We start from the raw sequence: 18,375 nt of genomic DNA on the forward strand, positions 1-18,375 counted from the left end.
TAGAAGGGGAGGACTCCGTTTTTCACTAGATGGGAGAGTTTTGAGGGTGATTCTTGGGGTTTTGGCTTGGGTCGTTTCTTAAGATTACTTAGCTGACAGAATTCTAACCATGATTTAGTTTACTTGTACAGCTGTGTTTTGAGACAGTGCCTGGTTTGTTAGCATTGGACCTGATACTTCTTTATTGAGTCCTGTTGGAAACCTTTATCTTAGGTAAATGAAACTGGACCAGAAAAATGAAACGATTAATTGGCTAAGTCATATTGAGAATTCCCAGCAGAGACTGGACCAGAACCCCGGATTCCTGAACCCATGATGCCCCCTCCACCGGGCAGTCCGGTCGTCCTGGCCTTGTGTCTGACTGGTGCAGACACTTTGCCTCTGTCTTTCTTCTGTACATGTTTGCCAATTCAGAGCAAAACCTCTCCTGATAGCTCCTTGTGAATGTCTTAATCAAGGTTCTTCTGGTTGCAAGTAACTGAAACCCACTTAAATGGGCTAAAGCCCAAAAGAGAGACTTTAATCAAAGGACGTCAGTCTACCTAAGAGGAAAATCAAATGCAGCTGGGACTCAGCCATATGGTCTTCATTCCTTTCCTTTCTCTTTACATCCATTCACGTTTGACTTTTGAAGACCAGCTTTTGTTATTTGGTGTACACATGGCCAAGCGTGGTTGCCCCATAATTTCCAAGTTTACTGTCCTCCCTTAAAGCAAACCAGAGATAACCAGTTTCTCTAAATTCCAGTTTTTATTACTGGGAAAGAGATCATAATTGGCTCAGTTTGGGACAGGTGTTATATGCATCAGATATAAAAAAAGTTTTCACAGTCCTGTTCTTGTGTATTAAGCTAAGTGGTGAAGGACACAGCTCTTAGTGACCTAGAAGAGTGTTTCAAGTGCGCTCTGCAGAACATTGCCTGTCCATGAACTGTTTGTTATGCTTCTGCTGCATTGAGCTGAGTACAGATACAGAAAGTTAACATTTAAAATCTTTTTTTAAAATTGAGGTACATTATGGACATGTAGTTTCAGGTATACAGGAGAATGATTTGATATGTGTGTATATTGCAGATGATCACAATAAGCTTAGTACCCATGTGTCACCATACAGTTACGAAATTTCTCATGATGAAACTTTAAAAAATATTCTTCATGACTTTGAAATATGCAATACAGTATTATAACCTATAGTCACTGTGCTGTACATTATATCTCCATGACCATTTTATTTTATAATGTAGTATATGCCTCTTGACCCATTTTATTTCCTCTCTACCTCCTCACTTCCACCTGGCCACCACTAATCTGTTCTCTGTATCTGTGTTCTTGTTTTTTTTTTTGTTTGTCCTCTACCCCACCTCCCCCACCACACACACATATAAGTGAGCATTTATCTTTCTATGTCTGATTTATTTCCCTTAGCAGAGCATAATGCCCTCCAGGTCCATCCATGTTGTTGCAAATGGCAAGATTTTATTCTTTTTGTATGGCTGAATAATCTTCCTGTGTGCCTACTGCATTTTCTTTATCCATTCATTCATCAATAGATACTTTGATGTAAACAATCCTGCAGTGAATATGAGAGTGCATATGCCTTTTTGAGTTAGTAAGGTTTTTCCTCAAATAAACACCCAGAAGTAGAACCACTGGATGGTATGGTCATCCCATTTTTAATTTCTTGATGAACGTCTGTAGTGTTTTCCATAGTGGCTGTACCCATTATGAAAATCTCCACCAGCAGCACACGAGGGTTCCCTCCGCTCCACATCCTCCATCCCTTGATTCTTGTCTCTAACAGGCGTGCAGGGCTGGCTCACTGTGGTTCTGATTTGTATTTCCCTGATGTTTAGTGATGTGGAGCATCTTTTCGTGTACCTCGTGACCATCTTTATGTCATCTTTGGGGAAACATCTATTCATATCTTCAACTTAGTTTTTAGTCAGATCGTCTTTCCCTTTGAGCTGTATGAGTTTTCGTATATTTTGAACGTTAGCCCCTTATTAAATATATGATTCGCACGTATCTTCTCCCATCCAGTAGATTACTTTTTTACTTTTTGATGGTTTCCTTTGCTGCGCAGAAGCTGTTTAGTTTGATGTAGTCCCATTTATTAGTTTTGGATTTTGTAACCTTTGCTTTTGGTGTCAGATCCAAAAACTCTCACCAAGGCTTGTGTCAAAAAGCTTACTGCCTGTGTTTTTTTCTAGAAGTTCTATCATTTCAGGTCTTATGTTTACATCCTTAATCCATTTTAAGTTAATGTGTTATAAGACAGTTGTCCAGTTTTCTCAACACTTTATTGAATAGACTGTCCTTTCTGCATTGTGTATTCTTGGCTATTTCTGTCGTAAATTAATTGACCATATATGTATAGGTTTATTTCTAGGCTATTTTGTTCCATTGACCTATGTGTCTGTTTTATGCCAATACTATACTATTTTACTGTAGCTTTGTAATATGGTTTGAAATCAAGGAATGTGAGGCTCCCAGCTTTGTTCTTCTTTCTGAAGGTTGCTTTGGCTATTCAGAGTCTTTGTGGTTTCATACAAATTTTAGGATTATTTATTCTAGTTCTGTGAATAATGTCATTGGAATTTTGATAGGGATTGCATTGGGTCTGTAGATTGCTTAGGGAACTATGGGCAGTTTATTAACAATATTAATTCTTCCAATCCATGACACAGAATATCTTTCCATTTATTTATGTTCTTCAGTTTCTTTCATCAGTGTCCTGTAGTTTTCAGTGTAGAGGTCTTCCACTTCCTTGGTTAAATTTATTTTTATGTATTTTATTCTTTGATGCAATTATAAATGGGGTTACTTTTTCTGACAACCCATTATTAGTATATAGAAATGCTACAAATTTTTGTATATTGTGTATAGTTTCACAGCACTTCTTATTTTCTGATTTAAATGTCTTTGCCCCTCCTCCCCCTCCTTGCTTAATTGCTATGGCTAGGGTTTCCAACACTGTGTTAGCAACAGTGGGCATCCTTGGCTTGTTCCTCATCTCAGAGGGAATGCTTTCAGCTTTTCGGTGTAATGTTAAGTGTAGGCTTGTTGTATATGGCCTTTATTATATTGAGGTATGTTTCCTCTATATCCAGTTTGTTGAGAGTTTTTATCATAAATAGATGTTGAATCTTGTCAGATACTTTTTCTGTGTTCATTGAGATGATCATATGATTTTTATCCTTCGTTTTGTTAATGTAGTGTATTATGTTGATTTGTGGATGTTCCACCATCCTGGCATCACTAGAAAAAAATTCCACTTGATCGTGGTATATGATTCTTTTAATATATTGTTGATTTTGTTTTATAATTTTGTTGAGGATTTTGGCATCTTACATTCATCAGGAATATTCGGTTCAGTTCAGTCGCTCAGTCATGTCTGACTCTTTGGGACCCCATGGACTGTAGCACGCCAGGCTTCACTGTCTATCACCAACTCCCAGAGCTTGCTCAAACTCATGTCCATCAAGTTGGTGATGCCATCCAGCCATCTCATCCTCTGTCTTCCCCTTCTCCCACCTTCGATCTTTCCCAGCATCAGTCCTTCAATGAATATTCAGGACTGATTTCCCTTATGGACTGGTTGGATCTCCTTGCAGTCCAAGGGACTCTCAAGAGTCTTCTCCAACACCACAGTTCAAAAGCATCAATTCTTCGGTGCTCAGCCTTCTTCACAGTCCAACTCTCACATACATACATGACCACTGGAAAAACCATCGCCTTGACTAGATGGACCTTTGTTGGCAAAGTAATGTCTCTGCTTTTTAATGCTGTCTAGGTTGGTCATAACTTTTCTTCCAAAGAGTTAGCATCTTTTAATTTCATGGCTGTAGTCACCATCTGCAGTAATTCTGGAGCCCCAAAAAATAAAGTCTGACACTGTTTCCATTGTTTCCCCATCTATTTGCCATGAAGTGATAGGACCAGATGCCATGAAATTAGTTTTCTGAATGTTGAGTTTTAAGCCAACTTTTTCACTCTCCTCTTTAACTTTCATCAAGAGGTTCTTTAGTTCTTCACTTCTGCCATAAGGGTGGTGTCATCTGCATATCTGAGGTTATTGATATTTCTCCCAGCAATCTTGATTCCAGCTTGTGCTTCATCCAGCCTGGCATTTTGCATGAAGTACTCTGTATATAAGTTAAATAAGCAGGGTGACAATATACAACCTTGACTGTAGTCCTTTCCTGATTTGGAACCAGTCTGTTGTTCCATGTCCAGTTCTAACTGTTGCTTCCTGACCTGCATACAGATTTCTCAAGAGGCAGGTCAGGTGGTCTGGTATTCCCAATTCTTGAAGAATTTTCCACAGTTTGTTGTGATCCACATAGTCAAAGGCTTTGGCGTGGTCAATAAAGCAGAAGTATATATTTTTCTGGAACTCTCTTACTTTTTCTATCATCCAATGGATGTTGGCAATTTGATCTCTGGTTCCTTTGCCTTTTCTAAATCCAGCTCGAACATCTGGAAGTTCATGGTTCACGTACTGTCGAAGCCTGGCTTGGAGAATTTTGAGTATTAATTTGCTAGTGTGAGATGAGTGCAATTGTGCAGTAGTTTGAGCATTCTTTGGCATTGCCTTTCTTTGGGATTGGAATGAAAACTGACCAGTCCTGTGGCCACTGCTGAGTTTCCCAAATTTGCTAGTATATTGAGTGCAGCACTTTCACAGGATCATCTTTTAGGATTTGAAATAGCTCAACTGGAATTTCATCACCTCCACTAGTTTTGTTCATAGTGATGCTTCCTAAGGCATACTTGACTTCATATTCCAGGATATCTGGCTCTAGGTGAGTGATCACACCATCGTGGTTATTTGGGTCATGAAGATCTATTTTGTATAGTTTTTCTGTGTATTCTTGTCACCTCTTCTTAATATCTTCAGCTTCTGTTAGGTCCATAGCTTTCAGTCCTTTATTGTGCCCGTCTTTGCATGAAATGTTCCCTTGGTTTCTCTAATTTACTTGAAGGGATTTTGGCCTGTAATTTTTTTGTGGTGTCCTTCTCTGGTTTTGTGTCAGGGTAATGTCAACCTTTTAAAAGGAGTTTTAAAGAAGAAGAAGAAGTTTCCCTCCTCTTCTGTTTTTTTGGAAGAATTTGAGAAGAATTGGTATTCATTCTTCAAATGTTTGGTAGAATTCACCAGAGCAGCTGTCTGTCCTAGACTTCTATTTTTTGGTAGGTTTTTGGTTACTGATTCAGTCTCCTTACTTGACCTGTCCAGATTTTCTACTTTTTTATGATTCAGTCTTGATAGGTTGTATGTTTCTAGGACTTTATCCATTTCTTTTAGTTTTTCAAATTTATTGGTACATTAATTGTTCATAGTGGGGCTTCCCAGGTGGCTGGCTCAGTGGTAGGGAATCCACCTGACAGTGTACAAGATGTGGGTTTGATCCCTAGATTGGGAAGATCCCCTGGAGAAGGAAATGGCAACCCACTTCAGTATTCTTGCCTGGGAAATCCCATGGCCAGTAGAGCCTGGCGGGTAGTTCATGGGGTTGCAAAAGAACTGGACACGACTTAGGGACTAAACAGCCATCACGGTTGTTCATAGTAATCTCTTATGACCCTTTGTGTGGTACCAGTTGTAACATCTCCTTTCATTTACGATTTTGAGTCCTCTCTCAGTGAGTCATGCTAAAGATTTGTCAATTTTATCTTTTGAATAAATCAGCTCTTCAGTTCAGTAGCTCAGTCATGTCCAACTCTTTGCAACCCCATGAACTGCAGCACGGCAGGCCTCCCTGACCATCACCAACTCCCAGAGTTCACCCAAACCCATGTCCATTGAGTCGGTGATGCCATCCAGCCATCTCATCCTCTGTCGTCCTCTTCTCCTCCTGCCATCAATCTTTTCCAGTATCAGGGTTTTTTCAAATGAGTCAGCTCTTCGCATCAGGTGGCCAAAGTATTGGAGTTTCAGCTTCAACATCAGTCCTTCCAATGAACACCCATGACTGATGTACTTTAGGATGGGCTGGTTGGATCTCCTTGCAGTCCAAGGCACTCGCAAGAGTCTTCTCCAACACCACAGTTCAAAAGCATCAATTCTTTGGCGCTCAGCTTTCTTCACAGTCCAACTCTCACATCTATACCTGACCACTGGAATCTGCTCTTAGTTTCATTGAATTTCTATTTTCTTTTTTCTATTGCATTTATTTTTGCTCTGTTATTTCCTTCCTTCTACTGACTTTGAGCTTTCTTTTTCTAGCTTCTTGAGATGTAGAATTACTTGCGTGGGATTTTTATTTCTCAGGTAGGCATTTATTAATATGAACATTCCTCTTAGAACTGCTTTTGCTGCATCCCATTGATGCATGCATAGATGGTATGTTTTATTTCCATTTTCATTTGTCTCAAGATATTTTTGATTTCTCCATTGACTCATTGGTTGTTCAGTAGCATACTATTTAATCTCCCCATTTTTGAATTTTCCAGTTTTCTTCTTATAATTGATTTCTAATTTCATACTCTTAGGGTCAGAAAAGATACTTGATTTCAGTCTTCTTAAATTTATCAAGATTTGTTTTGTCACGTGACATACGACCCATCTTGGAGACTGTTCCATGTGCCCTAGAGAAGAATGTGTGTTCTGTTCCTTTGGGATGAAACGTTCTTTGTATATCTAAATCCATCTAATGTGTCATTTAAGGCCAACATTTTCTTACTTTCTGTCGGGATGATCTATCCATTGATGTAAATGGGATATTCAAGTCCCCTGCTATTAATGTATTGCTCTATTTCTCTCTTTAGGGCCTGTTAATATTTGTTTTAGGGACTTCCATGTAGCTCAGACAGTAAAGAATCTGCCTGCAATGCAGGAGACCTGTGTTCAATCCCTGGGTCAGGAAGATTCTCTGGAAAAGGGCACGGCAACCCACTCCAGTATTCTTGCCTGGAGAATCCCATGGACAGAGGAGCTTGGCAGGCTAGTCCATGGGGTTGCACAGTCAGACACGACAGCAACTAACAACCAGTATTTGCTTTAACTTAGCTGCTCCTATGTTTGGTGCATAAGTATTTATAAATGTTATAAATATTGGATTTCTATATTATTATGTCATGGCTTTTTATATTACTCTTTGTTTTAAAGTTTGTCTTGTCTGATTTAAGTATAGCTTCCCTAGATTTCTTTTGGTTTTCATGTGCATGGAACATCTTTTTCTGTTCCTTCACTTTCTATCTATGTCCTTACATGAGAAGCCTCTTATGGCATCATACAGATGAGTCTTTTTTTTTTTTTTTTTTTTAATCCATTCAGCAACTCTGTCTTTTGGATGGAGTATTCAGATTCGGCAACAATTTGGGGAACTGCCTACAGCCTTACCACTCTGAATGCATCCATCTCATCTGAGCTCAGATGCTAAGCAGGGTCGGGCCTAGGTAGTACTTGAATGGAAGACCACCTGGGAATACTTGATGCTGTAGACTGAAAAGGACTGAGCCCTTGGGAGGACTCTCTGGTGGTGGCTTGGAGACAAGAGCCGACAGGCATCATAATCTAAAAACTTTTATAGCAACTTAACAGAGTAATCTTATTTCTAATACATTTCTCATGTACTTATTTGACTTCATTTTTATTGTATCTTCAAAAAAGTATCAGGGTATGCTGGATTGGGAAGGGAAAACATTGGTCCTTGACCACAAATAGAGAGCTACTGACCTAGAACACATCTAAAAAATGAAGTTCACCTGAAGAAACACAGTCTGATTGCAGCCCAACTACTTGTTGGGGTTGGGGGGAAAGGGAGAAGAGACAGGTAACATGGTTGTGTACACTTACTACCCAGTTTACTCCTAGGTTTTACTGGGCCTGCGTGATACCAGCGACTCCATCGTGGCCATTACTCTTCACAGCCTAGCAGTGTTGGTCTCACTGCTTGGACCAGAGGTGGTTGTGGGAGGAGAGAGAACCAAGATCTTCAAACGCACTGCCCCAAGCTTTACTAAAACTGTGGACCTTTCCCCAGAAGGTAAGAGTGATTAAAAGGTCTAGTGTTATTTTATTAGATTTTAAACATTATACAAGCAACACAGATAGATTATATTCAAATTATACAGAGAATTAAAAGGAAAAAGTTTCTTTCCCTTTTTCACCTCCTTCTGGGGCATCTAAGGTAACCAATTTTAATGGTTTAATGGGAATTCTTTCATCCTTTTGTAAGCCCGCAAACACAAATGTATTTTAACACACACACCTAGGATTTCTTAAAAAAAATACTAAGCACAGTTCCACAACTTGATTTTTTTCATGTTAACAGCTAATTAGGGACCTGTCTCCAGGTCAATACATAACTACCTAATAATTTGTTTTACTGATAGCTGCCTAATATTTCATTGACTATAATTCATTTAGTGACCTCCCTCGCTATTGATTGCTGTTGCACTCCTTTCTAAATTTCTTACTGAGTCAAAGGATATACAGAATATTTTACATCTTAATAGTGTCCGTTTCCAAAAAGGCCATAGCAGCTCTTAGTGACACCAAATGTTTTAATTTCTTTAGATTTTGATGGCCTGTTAGGTGACAAGCTGTTGATTTTTAGGTACTTAAATCAAGAGAAAAAAATCCTTAATTCTGATGTTCCCATTGAAATATTACCTGGGAAGTAGCAGTAATTTCTGGTCTTTATTGGCTATAAAAGAATAAGAATTTTGTATTGACAGCACCGTTGCTTCTTTGCTTTGTATAACTCTGAAGGATGATGGCCATGTTATGAAGCTCTAAATCTCTGATTCAGTTCTCAATGATAGTGAGTAGAGAGCATGGAAATGGTTATTAGTAAAAAATAACTGCCAGACTTTTCTCTAATTTTGCTGCCAAGAGAATTTTTAAAGCAACACTGACTTCCTCAAATTTTGAGGAAGTCAGTGTTAGTGCGACTCTGAGGAGCTTGAAGGTGGTGATGTAGAAACTGTCGCCGCCTCTTCAGCCATGAAACATCCACACCAAACTGAGTGAGGTCTATTGTTACCAGTTTTTCTTTTAGCAGAGCACACCAAGAGCAGATGAAGGGTTTATATTTCATACTAGAGGAATTTCTGGCCAGAGGAGAGGATATGCATAGTTTTGAGATAAGGACGGAGAAGGCAATGGCAACCCACTTCAGTACTCTTGCCTGGAAAATCCCATGGGCGGAAGAGCCTGGTAGGCTGCAGTCCATGGGGTTGGGAAGAGTCGAACACGACTAAGCGACTTCCCTTTCACTTTTCCTTTCATGCATTGGAGAAGGCCATGGCAACCCACTCCAGTGTTCTTGCCTGGAGAATCCCAGGGACGGGGGAGCCTGTTGGGTTGCCGTCTGTGTGGGTCGCACAGAGTCGGACACGACTGAAGCGACTTAGCAGCAGCAGCAGCAAAGTCTGGCAGTTCTTTTTTACTAATAACCATTTCCATGCTCTCTACTCACTATCATTGAGAACAGAATCAGAGATTCAGAGCTTCATAACATGGCCATCATCCTTCAGAGTTATACAGCTTTACATGTTGAATTAACAAAAGTCCCCACTCCCAACAACTTTATTTATTGGATGGGGTTTTCTGATTCTAGATATTTTACATACTCTCCATTTGGATCACTCTATAATCTGAATAGGAAACAGAAAAGGGCACCAAAGCATCAATAGCAGTTAAGTTTTTATTAAAATAGATTTTCCTGAAAACTTTAATCCCACTGACTTGCCAAGTTAGACTCCTCATCCAGGATGGCTGAGACCCTGGTGGCAGCTTGTATCCCAGATCTATGGTAAAGAGAGGCCCTCGTCCTATAGGGCAGAGGGGCTGCTGGGTGAGGGGCGTAAAGGAGGTACTCTTAGATTTTTTTTCCTTCTTATAGTTTACCTGCATGATCAGACTTAAGAATGAAGGCTGATACTAAGGTTTATGAAAAATGTACCTGAGGGAAATAAGTCTGCATGAACAAGAGTTAGGGAAGACAATGTAGAGAAGGAGACAATTTGTAAGAAAAATTAGTAGGTTTCAGCAGGGAGGGAGGATGGTGGCAGAAATACGCAAGAGGGTGGTGGGCTTGCAAAGATCAGTCTGGGGTGAGGAGGGGAGGTGCAGCCTGTGATGACTCAGCCCAGGCCACCCCCTCATTTTCCTAAGGCAGACAAAGTAGTCAAAAATTTTGCTAGGATCCTTTTGACCAGTACTCATTCTTAAAAGTATGAACTTTCTAAAAGGTGCTAAAGACTACATTTTCTTAAAACATTTTTATTTTTCCAGTTGGGAGTTAAATGTCCATAACATAAAATTTACTATTTTAAACATTTTAAAGTGTACAGTTTTGTGGCATTAAGTACATTCATATCCGTGTGCTTGTACTCTTTATTCTTAAAAGGAAAGTAGAATCAAGTACAGTTTTAAATCACCACTGAGATGTTTTTAAAGGCTGTTAACTTTTATAACTAGGTATCCTGGTTTTCTCTCTGTATTCCAAATGCTTACCTAATGCTTGAATCCTTTGTTTACCACCATGTGGACACTTCCGTAGTAGGTATGACTCTCCAAATATTTGGAGACGTCCTCTCCCAGCAGGTTATCTCTTATCTGTGTTAAATATACCCCTCCTCTTAACTGTTGCTCACCTAACATGTGATAGGAAAAGAAGCAATTTACTACTCTTTCATTTTTTGGAGTTTTTATTTATCTTCAGATTCTCCTGTGCACATCACCTGCAGCCAGCGCAGTCAGAGCTTGCCAATCTTGAAGAACCCCTCCCCTGGCATATTCCCTAAATGTTTTTCTGGCAACATGCCCATCAACAGCAAGAAGCACATACCGCGAGATTACTACAGTACTTTTCTACAGACAGGTAGATTTATTAAATTTATACAGCTGTTCCACTGCTTGGTGAATGTTTTCCTGAGTAATTAAAATTCTGAAACTAAAGGGCACTTTGGGACTATTGAGACTTAATTCTCTTATTGAGACTTAATTCTCTTATTATTTACAATTATGTAGTCAGCTTGGGTGCATCTTTTTTCCCTGGACTATAGGGTAAATACTTGTCTTTTCTTCGTAACTGGTGGAGACATTGCTTGCATTCTTTTTTGCACCAGATACTTCACTTTGGGGACTTTCCCCAAATTATATCAAAGTATGATAGTTCTGGAAGATGTTATCAGGTGTGCCACGAAAGAGGAGTTCTGTGGTTAAATAAGTTTGTGGAATTAAGCACACAGTCAGACCATACTACAAAGGACTTCATGACTTGACTATGCTTATGAAAATCTATTTAAAATGAGGATATGCTAAAGTGAGGCAGCCTACTTGAGCATACAACACTTTCTCAAGGTGTACATAATTAATGTCTTGAGGGTATCAGTGCCTGGCTAGAACATTTTTGTATTTGTTATAGATAAATAGTATGTTTGAGTATTTAGTAAAGGATTAGGTGCTCCAGTTAATTGTTGCTTGGTATGTGCCCATCAAATCACATTTGTTTAACTTGTATCTTTGTTGGTTTATGTTCTGCTGGGCTACCTCATAGTTCGGTGTACATGGGTTATTTCCAAGGAATTGGGTCTATACATTTCTTCAGTGTTTACTTTCTCCTAAATATATTGCACGTCTTAACCAACATTTTATGAGAATAACTCTTGTACATATCCCCCCCACAGATGATCAATTTTCTCAGCCTATCAAATTTCCCATCAATGGCATCTCCGAAGTGAAAATTACCTCAGGAGACAGTGAAAATTTCCCATCAAGTTCTAAAAAGTCTGAGGAGTGGCCTGACTGGAGTGAGCCTGAGGAGCCTGAGAACAAAACTGTCAACGCAGAGGTTTGTCCTGCAGATTCCCACGCAGCGGCCCAGTCCCCGCTCACTAACCTGAATGCAGAGGAAGAGCCTTGGGATGACTTTGAGCCCGGCAGCTTAGATACTGAAGTAAATCTGGAAGGTGGAATGATGCCCACAAGACCTGTTACCTCAGGGGAGCAAAAGGCCACTCCTGCTTTGCCTTCAAAATCGAGCCTACCCCCAAAGACCAGTCTTGCACAAAGCAGGGATGACCCAGACCAAACCAAGCCACCGAAAGTGTTGTCACAAGAAAGGCGCCTTAAAGTTCCATCAGAACTTGGTTTAGGAGAGGAGTTTACCATTCAGGTAAAAAAGAAGCCAGTGAAAGACCCAGAGTTGGACTGGTTTGCTGATATGATCCCAGAAATTAAGCCTTCAGCTGCTATTCTTATTTTGCCTGAACTGAGGACAGAAACAGTGGTTCCCAGCAAGGATAATGTCTCATCAGTGATGCACTTTTCCTCAAAATTTGCTGCAGCAGAAATTACTGAGGTGAGGATCATTAAATTGTTATTAGTTTACATATTTCCCTCTCACAGGCAGCAGTTATATTGTCCCATTTATAAAGAAAAATGCACTCTTTCCCAGTGATAGAAGACTGATGTCCACAACTGGTTTATTAACATGATCAGAAAATGAACAAAATCAGTTCCTGTCAATGGCATCTTTTTTTCTTCCCCAGGAAAATATATTAATAGAAGTGCTTGGGCTAAGTGTTAAATAGTTCTTGTGAAAGTTTTTTTTTAATGCTGTGATTTTGTAACAGCGGAACCAAAGTGACCCTACTTTTCACGTTTCTGTTATAGTAAATTATGTATGAAGAAATGTATTCTGGCGTCGAAAGACACGTGTTGGGCCCCTTTTAAACTGCCGGTCTTTCCAATCTGAACGTGACTTGTCTCAGCAGGCTGCCCTTGTGTGCTCTCTTTCGTTGCAGGGCGAGTCTGCAGGCTGGGGGGACGATGGTGATCTGAACTGGGACGATAACGGCTGGTGACAGTGGCTGCACGTCACTTTTCAGGAGAAAGGATTTCTTTAAAACAAACAAAAAAATCAAACTAATACCTCAGAAGCAGGCACTGCAGATGAGAAAGCCCCAAAGCATCCTGTTTTTCTCATGTCAGGAGCTCTTTATCCAGTCTGCCAATGGAAGTGAGAGGAGACCTGGCTTGCTGGAGGAGAGCCCTGGGCAGTGCAGAGGTTCACAGCCCTTCTCAGAGGAAGAGCCTGTGCGTCTGACGGAGGCCAGTTTCTGTGAAGAGCAAGTGGCTGTGGAAAGGTGGAACTTACTGCTTTCTTCCAGAGCAATTCTGGAAGTAAAGAAAATAAACACAAAAATTCAAGCTGATTAGCTTAATTCTGTGCCATTTCTTTGTCAGAAGAGTAAACTCTATTATGGAATACAACTTACTGAAAAACTTTTAGCTATAAAGTATATAAATGATTTTAAATTGCTAAGGTTTCCTTAGGCAGCTTATTTATTTGTTTACAGAGGTACTATCTGAGTGAGTGGCCCTGTGGAGACCTGGGCAGTTAATGACCGTTCCACTTGTATTACCTTGTACCAAAGTCCTTAATGAGAAATATCCCCCACAATCCTGCTCTCTAAATGTCCATAAATAAAGACTTATTTTCGCTAGATTGAACTTCAGAAAAGTTTTATGTGTTAGACCATGTACAGATATGTCAATATTTTCATTTACAAAATGTACTATAGGGTAACAAAAAAATCATATTCAACTCATTTATCTAGTTGACAAAATGGTCCAGTCCACTAACTCTTCACCTTAGAGTACCTGACGTTTTAGCTTATCAATCCTTTCCTGAAGTGTCTCCATTTCCATCAGGAGCCAGTCTGGAGGAGGAGACTTCTGGAGTAGTAACTCGATCGCCTCCAAGGCTTCTGTTGCCGCTTGCAGTGTTGACCTGTACTCATCTTCTGAGGGGAGCTCGTGACGGGCTCTTTTCACACAAGGCTGGCAAATGAGAAAAACATGTAATTCCATAATCCCCGTTCCAAACAGAACTTTCCTTTTGGACTAAAGCTTACAAGGACAAATTCTAAAATTGTAAAGTTTTATACGAAAATTTTATTCTAGTCTTTGGCTCACAAGGGCAGGAGACCCTTACCCCCGCCTTCATCTGGAGAGAGACATGAAGGCAGTGTTGATTTGCGACAGGGATTCAGGGTGCTACCACAACTGATGCTCAGGGCCGAGGAAACGAAGAGGTGCTGCCTTGTCCAGTGACTTCAGGTGAGTGTTCTTTAGCCATATAATCTGTCCTTACAAAAAAGCCCCAAGTATGAATTTTTTAAAATGCCCTTTTCTTTTTAATGCTAAGTTTATAATGATGCTTTCACTGCACCGGAAGGAGGATGAAGGGTTAGAGCCATACAGTTTTTAAAATCATTGTCTTCCTACAGATGGTCGTAATATATAAATTCTTTAGGGCTTATTTACACTACTGATATATTTAACTTTGTAGATTTAAGGCATAAAAGTTAACATGTCTTGAAAACCACTTACTGGGTTTTTAAGAGTTGTACCTTATATTTACCATTATGGATTGCCATTCCAAATATACTATTAGCGCTCAAACAATTTTGAATATCCTTAGAAATGTCAGATTTCTGCCTTTTGATAGATATAATTTCTGGACTGTGATGAATGAAGCAAAGGATCAAACTAAACACTTAAGAAGGTATGTCAATCAGTTTTCTTCTGTGGTTCAGAAACTACTGCATTTGTAGCATCACTGGTACAAAGACATATCTTTTCCAAAGGTTACTGCAGATAGTTTTAAAAGTATATTCAGTATGATGTTTAAAACATTTTTTGGAGTCCCACCTCTGTTCTCTGTGTTGTTAGCCTTCCAGAAAGAAGAAATGTGATTTTTAAAAGAGCAACTACCATAAAACAATTTCACATGTCTATTCTGTACGAGGCAAAGAACCATGCTAGTTTCTGTTCTACTGTTGTAATAAAGCACATTTTTTATTAAAGCTTGATCCACACTGAAGAGCAGTCCATACCTGTAAAGATGACATCTTTGTTTCTTCTTGAGTAACTTTAGCAAAAGGCTCCCAGAAGGTACCTTTTTCCTGTTTGATACGTTCCAGTCTCGCAGCTGTAGTTTCATCTATAAACCCCGTCTGCCAGAGATCATGAAGAACCAAGTAAATACCAACATTAGCACTCTCAACTCGTTATCAAAATGGTGTGATACTCAGTGAAAAGACCTGTGTGTATTAAATGCCGAATGTTTAACTACAAGGCTCAGCTTGTGAACTAGGCAAATTCTGGAAGTAAGGTGGACTCGTCTGTAAAAATTATCCTCAGTGTGATTTGGGTAAAAATATTTTACAGTGTATGCCTTCCCTACAGAGAGAAAAAAAAAAAAACAAAACAATTATCTGCTAGCCTTTACTGAACAGGGTGAGAAATTTTTAAAAGAAACATGTACACACCCTTACTTACTTACATCCAGCTTATATATAATATATGCATATATACAAAAAAGAGACATAGCCCACTTCAATGAAATATTCTTAAGAAAATTAAGTACTTAAGCATAATTCACTTTATCCTAGTATTCTAAATTTGTGGTTTAACTGTTCTATTAGTGTTTCAGTTAACCTTTAACTTACATCCTACCACTGTCCCCATGTAAGTTTCAAAGCTCACACAAAATATGGGAGCCACTATTTGGAAAAGTCCTGATTGGATTATGGTGGTGAATATGACCCTCTTGGGCCTACAATTCCACGTGTGAGTCTAATGATGGTGAGTTACTGGTGAGGGATCCGCATTTTTCTCTGGGCCTGGATGATCAATGCTGCAGTATCCCAGACTACAGCCAGAGTGACCCAAGTGTTTCACTTCTGACCTGCAGTGAGGTCCCAACTGCTTAATAAGCTAACAGGATATTCAACCTGGCAATAATTTTTTAAAAAGTAACATAACAAAATATGTTCTGCTACTTGGATGCTATACAAATAAAATACCTTCTCCAAAAAGGATACAACTTTTTTCTTTGTTTCTTCAGAACTGAGACATTGTGGAACTATCTCTTCATGAGTTGTTCCCTATTAAAAGATTGATAAAAAACTAATTTCAGTACATTTTAATAACCTGCAAAAATAAGTACACAAGTTTTAAGAGCTACTTTAATTAAAAATGCAACTTTAAAAGAAAAATCACTTGAAAGATAATAAGCTCATAGTTATTTGAGGGTGCACAAGTATAAAGTTGTGAGCTGTAACGATTTCTGCCCAGTCATCCCAACATTTTTGGGTTCCATTGTGATGAAGGGCAGGACTGTACAACGGCAGCTAAGAGTAAAAGCAGCCCAGGGCAGGGTCGCCTTCTCTACAGAGCTGAGCTAACAGGTCTGTGTTCATCAACTTAGCTCCCGTGAAAGGTGGAGATGAAATATATTATCATTCAACCCCAAATAGCATCTGAATTAGGACATCTAGTCTGAATGCCTGTTCTGATCATTACTACTGAGGACCTTAGGGAAATCACTTCCCTTCTCTGGCCTTCATTTTTAGATCCTGTAAAACAGAAGGCTAGTAATATCTCCTCCAGAAATTTTATGGCTAATATACAAAAAGCAGCTTTATACATGTTCTTGGAATATTTTGCAATATCAGAAAATGTTTTAGAGATCATTGTGATAGACTGGCCTTCTAAATTAATTACCTCAGCAAACTGAGTAAATGCCTCCAAGGAATGTTGTTCTAGTAGCCAGTTCCTGTCAGCTAGCAGTGAAGCAAAAACAGAAGACAGGCTGGGCAGAATTCTGTCCTACAAAGAAAACCAAACCTTATTAGAGGAGAACCTCAGCAGAGTACATTCCTTATCAGTTTTCCTTAATTCTGTCCCAGGGAACACAATAAAATGTGTTCAATTGTGTCCCTCCTTTGCTCTAAGCCCCACTGCCTTTGTGTTAGCTCTCCTTCTGATGTGCTTCCTGCTGGGGGGTGTTCGCTTCCCATTTCCCCTGTTCTGGAGATGCCTCCTCGGGCACCTGCCTGGTTTGCTCCCTCAGCGTCAGGTGTTACCCACATGTCACTACGGTGAGGACTCCAGTGACCAAGTCTGATTTCAGACTCTACTCCCACATATACATTCTTTATTCCCCTTCTCTTGCTTTTATTTCTCTCCGTAGCACTCACCACCAATTTAGTCCTTTTCATATATCCCCACTTTAGTACTCTGTTGCTTCTCAACAGGCTGAGGGTATTTATTAGTTTGATTTACTGAATAATGAATCCCCAGGGATCAAAATAGCACCTGACATATAACAAGAACTCAACTTTTTCTTGAATGAATAAATGAATTAATATCACATGGGTTAAATGCCTCTCATATGCTGATGAATTCCCCCAAATTTCTTTAGATCTTAACTTCACTCTGGGAATAGGTAAGGTAATTTCTGCTTTTATTAAACATTTGTTCCGTAGGTTCTGGGCCCAGCAGGGTCCATGGCTATGGCACTGATGAAGCAGAATTTCAGAATATATTTACATTCATTTTATTCTAAAAAGATAGCTCAAATAGAAGTATCTTTGAATACTTCTATCCAGAGAGTTGAAAAGAAGCTGTCAAGTCTACACTTACCTCAAGAAACACAACTTTACATGATGGAAAGCAACAGTATGGTATTGTCTACCTTTGAACAAGAGAGCCCTTTATAAACTAACCAGTTCAAGTTTTGGTTTCAAGGTTTTAATTATTTAACATGTACTGAGAAAACATTCATCATATTTTTGCCCCACTTACATAAAAAGTTCTCAGCACTGAAATCTTCATAGTATGACCTAGAAGTAGGGGGAAAATGTCAAGTGTCTAGAATTGTCTTGACCACAGTAATAAGGAAGGAAGAACTCAATCTAGGAGGAAGACTTCTTTTTGCTGTGAAGTATGTCTTAAGATTCAGTAGAAGTGTATCACCAGGCCTTTACAGTTTTATAAATACGTATTTATTTGTCAACTATATATACTTTGCAAAATTTTCAAAAATATCTTCTAAAGAAACAAATAGGCTCCCTTTAATGGATATAGAAACCAAGAGAATAACTGATAAATCACCCAATTTCCTCACTATACATTGTTCCCTAGAAGACATACTTTCCTTCCTTAGGAACTTTGTATGCTAGAACCCAACTATCATAAATCTTACTATAGCCAGTTCTATAAATTATTTGTATGTCAACATATATTTTTCTAAAAGTAAATGACTTGCGTTCTACTAAGACAGTAACCCTCTCTTCACAAAATAGTTTTTCTCCAATTTTCATTTGTCAGCAATCCACAGAATTCCAGAAATTAAAGCCTGAAAATCCCTCAGTAATTATTAGAGATTTTGTTAACATGGGAACAACAGGATTAAGAGAGTATTACCTGGATAGTTTGAGGTATAAAAAGTTTTCCCAAAGAAGAGAGAAAATCCAGAAATGCCAATCGAACATGGTCAGGAGGCCCTAATTTAAGCAGTGAGGTCTGCAAAGTTATAACCTGAAGATGCAAAGATCAAAGAATAGT

At 39.1% G+C, this 18,375-nt stretch overlaps 2 protein-coding genes and 1 pseudogene across 14 annotated transcripts in view; 2 read left to right on the plus strand and 1 right to left on the minus strand.

Annotated features, from left to right (window-relative positions):
* The window catches only part of SCYL3 (SCY1 like pseudokinase 3), a 43,691-nt gene extending 30,228 nt beyond the window's left edge, over nucleotides 1-13,463 (plus strand). For all 5 annotated transcript variants that reach the window (XM_006073101.3, XM_025285973.2, XM_006073102.3 and 2 more), the window contains 4 exons: nucleotides 7,819-7,990; nucleotides 10,676-10,834; nucleotides 11,643-12,316; nucleotides 12,762-13,463. In XM_006073101.3, the coding sequence (XP_006073163.2) occupies nucleotides 7,819-7,990; nucleotides 10,676-10,834; nucleotides 11,643-12,316; nucleotides 12,762-12,821 (1,065 nt within the window). In that variant the 3' untranslated portion in view covers nucleotides 12,822-13,463. The remainder of the gene's footprint in view (nucleotides 1-7,818; nucleotides 7,991-10,675; nucleotides 10,835-11,642; nucleotides 12,317-12,761) is intronic.
* Nucleotides 7,331-7,448, plus strand: LOC112585345 (annotated as a pseudogene).
* Nucleotides 12,416-18,375, minus strand: part of C5H1orf112 (chromosome 5 C1orf112 homolog) — a 50,624-nt gene continuing 44,664 nt past the window's right edge. For 7 of the 9 annotated variants that reach the window (XM_044943041.1, XM_044943039.1, XM_006073103.3 and 4 more), the window contains 6 exons: nucleotides 18,235-18,348; nucleotides 16,531-16,635; nucleotides 15,831-15,911; nucleotides 14,859-14,978; nucleotides 13,621-13,800; nucleotides 12,416-13,134 (listed from right to left, as the gene is read on the minus strand). In XM_044943041.1, the coding sequence (XP_044798976.1) occupies nucleotides 13,111-13,134; nucleotides 13,621-13,800; nucleotides 14,859-14,978; nucleotides 15,831-15,911; nucleotides 16,531-16,635; nucleotides 18,235-18,348 (624 nt within the window). In that variant the 3' untranslated portion in view covers nucleotides 12,416-13,110. Of the gene's footprint in view, nucleotides 13,135-13,573; nucleotides 13,801-14,858; nucleotides 14,979-15,830; nucleotides 15,912-16,530; nucleotides 16,636-18,234; nucleotides 18,349-18,375 lie in introns of all 9 variants that reach the window. The other 2 variants (XM_025285966.2, XM_006073104.3) reach the window with 2 other exon arrangements.

The sequence above is a fragment of the Bubalus bubalis genome, chromosome 5 (genome assembly GCF_019923935.1).
Source record: "Bubalus bubalis isolate 160015118507 breed Murrah chromosome 5, NDDB_SH_1, whole genome shotgun sequence".
In the NCBI taxonomy this organism is placed as follows: domain Eukaryota; kingdom Metazoa; phylum Chordata; class Mammalia; order Artiodactyla; family Bovidae; genus Bubalus; species Bubalus bubalis.